The sequence below is a fragment of the Ricinus communis genome, chromosome 4, assembly GCF_019578655.1.
Source record: "Ricinus communis isolate WT05 ecotype wild-type chromosome 4, ASM1957865v1, whole genome shotgun sequence".
Classification (NCBI taxonomy): domain Eukaryota; kingdom Viridiplantae; phylum Streptophyta; class Magnoliopsida; order Malpighiales; family Euphorbiaceae; genus Ricinus; species Ricinus communis.
In genome coordinates, this window is record NC_063259.1 from 929,977 (window position 1) to 935,111 (window position 5,135).

Consider the following 5,135-nt stretch of genomic DNA (forward strand, 5'->3'; position numbering starts at 1 on the left):
TTTGGGCAAGCAAGGCCTGTCCATGGTAGTGCACATGGGCAGAAATGTGCTTAGCAAGTGCCAAGAGTGGGCTGTTACTTACCTAGCCTAAGTGTGGTGCCTAGAGAAACAAGGGAAGACTCTAGGAGGTGCTGGAATGCTATAGAAATGGGCAAGGCTGTGTGCTGCCAAGCCTAGCTAAGGGGCTGTCTAGAAGCTTCCCATGTAGGAGCAAGGATGGCTGCCTTCCGGAAACTTCCCATGCCATGCTGTCTATGCAGTTCAGCCCGACTCTAGAAACTTCCCATTCTCTTGTAAATATAGTAGCTTGCTAGGGAAGCCATGTACATAAGATATTTGTAGAAATGTCTAGATGAAACAATTGTAGCCACATGTTAAGGAGGTGGAAAGCCTATATAAAGGCCATCCCATATACTTATAAAGGTGTTGAAAAATTTAATAGAGCTCTACACTTTTCCAAGCTCAAGTGCTTCTAACTCTACTCTACACTAGTCTTAAACCCTTGCTGCCTACTTTGCTCATTTGAAATCCATTCTAACTCATATCTAGGCTTACTTAGTTCCACTTTAACATACAAGTTAGCCAAGTATGCCAACAAGATAAGGTCGAACAACAACAGCCTGCTGCCTTCTTGAACCTCTTCCCATAGCTGAAAGGCCTTGGGAAAGTGTCTCGATGGACTTTATTGTGGCCTTGCTAAAATCTGAAGGGTTCGGAGCATTATGGTCGTTTTGGATAGATTTAGCAACTATGCTACTTTTATCCCTGCCCCGGCGGATTGCAAAGTGGACGAGGCATCTCGCGTCTTCTTCAAAAATGTTATGAAGTTATGGGGCTTGCCAAAGAGCATAATCAACGATAGAGACCCTCGATTCACCGGTAAGTTTTGGCGAGAGCTGTTCAAGTTGCTTGGCACAGACCTCAACTTTTCCACAAGCTTTCATTCGTAAAGCGACAGCTAAACTGAGAGGATTAATGCCTTACCAGAACTCTACTTAAGGCACTACGTTAGTGCCTACCAGCGAGATTGGGCAAAGCTACTTGACGTAGCCCAATTCTCGTATAACCTCCAACGAAGCGAGTCCACGGCAAGAGTCCCTTCAAAGTCATCATGGGACAGCAGCCTTTGACGCCAAATGCTATTGTTGTTAACTATGGAGGAGTCAACCCTTCTGCCTATAAATTGGCAAGGGAATGGCACGAGGAGGCAGACATTCAAGGGCATGCCTAGACAAGGCAGCAAAATGCATGAAAAAGTGGCCTGACGTGAAGAAGCGCTCCAAGGAATACAACGTTGGTGACTTGGTGATGGTGAAACTGCTGCCTAATCAATTCAAGTCCCTTCGCCAAGTGCATAAAGGCTTGGTAAGACGATACAAAGGCCCTTTCCCGATTGTGAAGCGTGTTGGTGCTGTTGCCTACCAGCTCCAACTTCCCTCAAAGTTGAAGATCCACAACGTCTTCCATGTGAGTATGCTTAAACCATACCATGAAGACAAGGAAGACCCTAGCTGTGGCGAATCTAAGAGAGCTCCAATGGCTATTGTCACCAAATTCGATAAGGAAATCGAATGCATCCTTGCGGATAGAGTGATAAGAAGAAGAGGAGTTCCCAACTACACCGAATACTTGGTGAAAAGTGGAAAAATCTGCCCTACATCGAGGTTACATGGGAACGTGAAGATTTGCTATGGCAATTCCCCGGACACATCCAAAACTATAAGGCTCAAGGCGCGATGAGGATGTCATGAGATTGAGTGGGGGAGGGTGTTACAACCAGCCTCATTTTGGGCGAGCAAGGCCTGTCCATGGTAGTGCACATGGGCAGAAATGTGCTTAGTAAGTGCCAAGAGTGGGCTGCTACTTGCCTAGCCTAAGTGTGGTGCCTAGAGAAACAAGGGAAGACTCTATAAAGTGCTGGAATGCTGCAGAAATGGGCAAGGTTGTGTGCTGCCAAGCCTAGCCAAGGGGCTGTCTAGAAGCTTCCCATGTAGGAGCAAGGATGGCTGCCTTCCAAAAATTTCCCATGCCATGCTGCCTATGCAGTTCAGCCCGACTCTAGAAACTTCCCATGCTCTTGTAAATATAATAGCTTGCTAGGGAAGCCATGTACATAAGATATTTGTAGAAATGTCTAGATGAAACAATTGTAGCCACATGTTAAGGAGGTGGAAAGCCTATATAAAGGCCATCCCATATACTTGTAAAGGTTGTTGAAAAATTCAATAGAGCTCTATACTTTCCCAAGCTCAAGTGCTCCTAACTCTACTCTACACTAGTCTTAAACCCTTGCTGCCTACTTTGCTCATCTGAAATTCATTCTAACTCACATCTAGGCTTACTTAGTTCCACTTTGACATACAAGTTAACTAAGTGTCGCGTGGCCTGGCTAACCTCTAAGCCTAAGTTCGTGACATTTAGCTCTCAACTGTTATAAGTTTGTTTCTTGGATAGATCATTGCCCTATGTAGCTTGTTATCGTAATCTCTAACACATGGTTGATTATTTCTAATGAGATTTTGGGTGCTTATTCTTAAAAAATATTGTAAGCAAACTTACTCATGTTGTCTTATTCTTCCTTGATTTTTATTTGTTCAAGGATCTTACGACGAAGAAGATTATTGGTAAAGGACTTGAATTTGAAGGACTCTACATTATTGATATAGAAGTGTAAAAATCCATAATTTTGTTCTACTAATAATCATGTTTGAAACACATTGTCGGTTTGTCCATCGTTCTATTTCTTTGTTAAAGAAAATTTATTCTCCAATTTCATAGTTTATCTTTTTTAGACTGTGAATCTTATCAATTTGCTAAATATCATCGTATTAGCTCGAATCCAAGAACTAATAAATAAGCTAGTGCTAGCAAGCCTAGCTGGGTTATAAACTGAACTTACTAACAAAAAGAAGAAACTATTAAAGAATTTCTCACTAACTCTTTTCCTTCTTCGTTCAAATGTTTGGGGTCCTTGTCCAATTGTGTCTAACTAAATAATAAATATTTTGTTACTTTTTTTATGACTATTCTTGTATGACTTGATTATATTTAATGAAAATCCATTCTGAATTATTTCTTCATTTTTGTACTAAGGAGTGATAATGCTAAAGAGTACCTATTAGTAAACACAGATATTAATTTTTAAAATTAATAAAGATTTTTTAATAAGATTAATTAGCATATAATATTAATAGAAATATAAATAGAAATTAGAATTATAAAATTGAAAAATATAAATAATAATATACAAAAATATAATAAATAGAAAAATGTCTAATCGGAGGCAGTGGACAAGGATGAGTCGCCCTGGTCCTGAGTCAGAGGATCTGGAGTAGCAGTCGCATATGCACCGATTGGAGGAGTAGTCACAAATGGTGCAACAATGCCAACACTAAACATGTAAACCATGTGCTGCATCGTCTGCTCGAGATCTGCTATGCATGCGCCATACTCCTGATCCAGCTCCACTCGTATCTTGCATTTGAGCGCCTCCCACCAGCGATCAAAGGCAGTGCTGCTGGAGCTGCCGAAGCTATAGGGTTGGGTGAAGGTGGGCACCTCTAAACCCAACCCGCATATACGCTGCTTTTTCTCCTTGGCAACGACAACGGCGAACAGTTGCGACATGTCAATTGGTGGAGGATCATAAGAACCTTTGTCGGGCTGAGATATAACAGCTGCTCGTGCCTCAAAAGTATCCTATAATAAAAAGAAATTAAAATTAATTTATCATATTAAAATGAAATAGTAGGAATGTTAATTAAAATTTTTATAAATTATAAGCAACTTACAATGATATGCTAGGACTTGTTGTCAATGAGTAAATGTAAATAGATTTTTGCAATCAAAGTAAGTTTTGATGGGTAAGTTGCTAATAAAAAGTATGTCTTGTTACAAAAGGATAAGCTCAAACTTTTGAGATTGATTATTCTGCTACTTTTTCTTTTGTTACTAAGTTAATATTAATCAGGTAATTTATTTCCATGGCTGCCACTCATAATTGGCCTTTGCATCAACTAGACATCAGAAATGTCTTTCTTCATGGAGATTTTTAAGAGGAGATTTATATAAAATAACCTCCTAATTTTATTGCTTAGGGGAGTACGGGAAAGTGTGTGGTCTTTGTATGGTATAAAATAGAGCATGCATGCTTAGTTTGGAAAATTTAGTCAAACAGATGAGAAGTTAGGAATAATGAAAAAAGAAATGATTATTTTATCTTCTATAAATAGTCTAAGGATGGTGTTATTGTGCTGTTTGTATATGTGGATGATATTAAGTGATACTTCATGTATTTCATCTATAAAATCTTTTTTTCTTACAACCAATTTTGAATAAAGAATTAAGGATGTAAAGTACTTTTTGGATAAAGAGGTAGTAAGAAGTAACAAAAAGATTTTCTTATCTAAAATAATGTGCTTGCATTGTTATTTAGAACAAAAAAAATTGGAAATTAAACCATGCAGTACTCCTATTATACATAATTTGTAACTTAAAAAGATAATAATATTCTTAAAGATTTTAAAAGACACAGGATATTAGTTGGAAAATTAAATTATACTTGTCCAAAAATTGTATATTTAATTAATTTTATGAGTCAATACATGTCTTCTCTTATAGTAGACCATTGGGCAGACATAGAACATATTTTATGCTATTTGAAAGGGGCATCTAGACTTGGAATCCTATATATAAACTATGGTTACACTAAGATTGAGTGCTTTTTAGATGTTGATTGGGCAGGATCCAAGGAAGATTGAGGATCTACTTCAAAATATTATTTATTTATTAGAGAAAATTTAGTCTCATGGAAGAGTATGAAGTATAATGTAATTTTACATTCGAGTGTAGAATCATAATACAAAGCAATGACACATTTTGTGCGTGAATTAATATGGACGCATCAATTTTGGAATGAATTAGACTATAAGATTTGAATTCTAGCCAAGTTATGGTGTAATGATCAACTTGCTCTTCATATTGCTTTCAATTCTGTTTTTCACGAATATACTAAGAACATATAAGTTGATTGTGATTTTATTTATGAGAAAATATATGAAAGCTAAAGAACAATTGGAAGATATTTTTACAATAAACATCTATGCTCCGACTTAAGTGAGATTAATATAGTGTGT

The 5,135-nt window shown here is 37.6% G+C and overlaps 1 protein-coding gene across 1 annotated transcript; it reads left to right on the forward strand.

Annotated features, from left to right (window-relative positions):
• Positions 1 to 1,194: 1,194 nt before the first annotated feature.
• LOC125369762 lies at positions 1,195 to 1,740 on the forward strand. Its single transcript, XM_048372800.1, has one exon. The coding sequence runs from the start codon at positions 1,195 to 1,197 to the stop codon at positions 1,738 to 1,740; it is 546 nt and encodes a 181-aa protein (XP_048228757.1).
• The last annotated feature ends 3,395 nt before the right edge of the window (positions 1,741 to 5,135 follow it).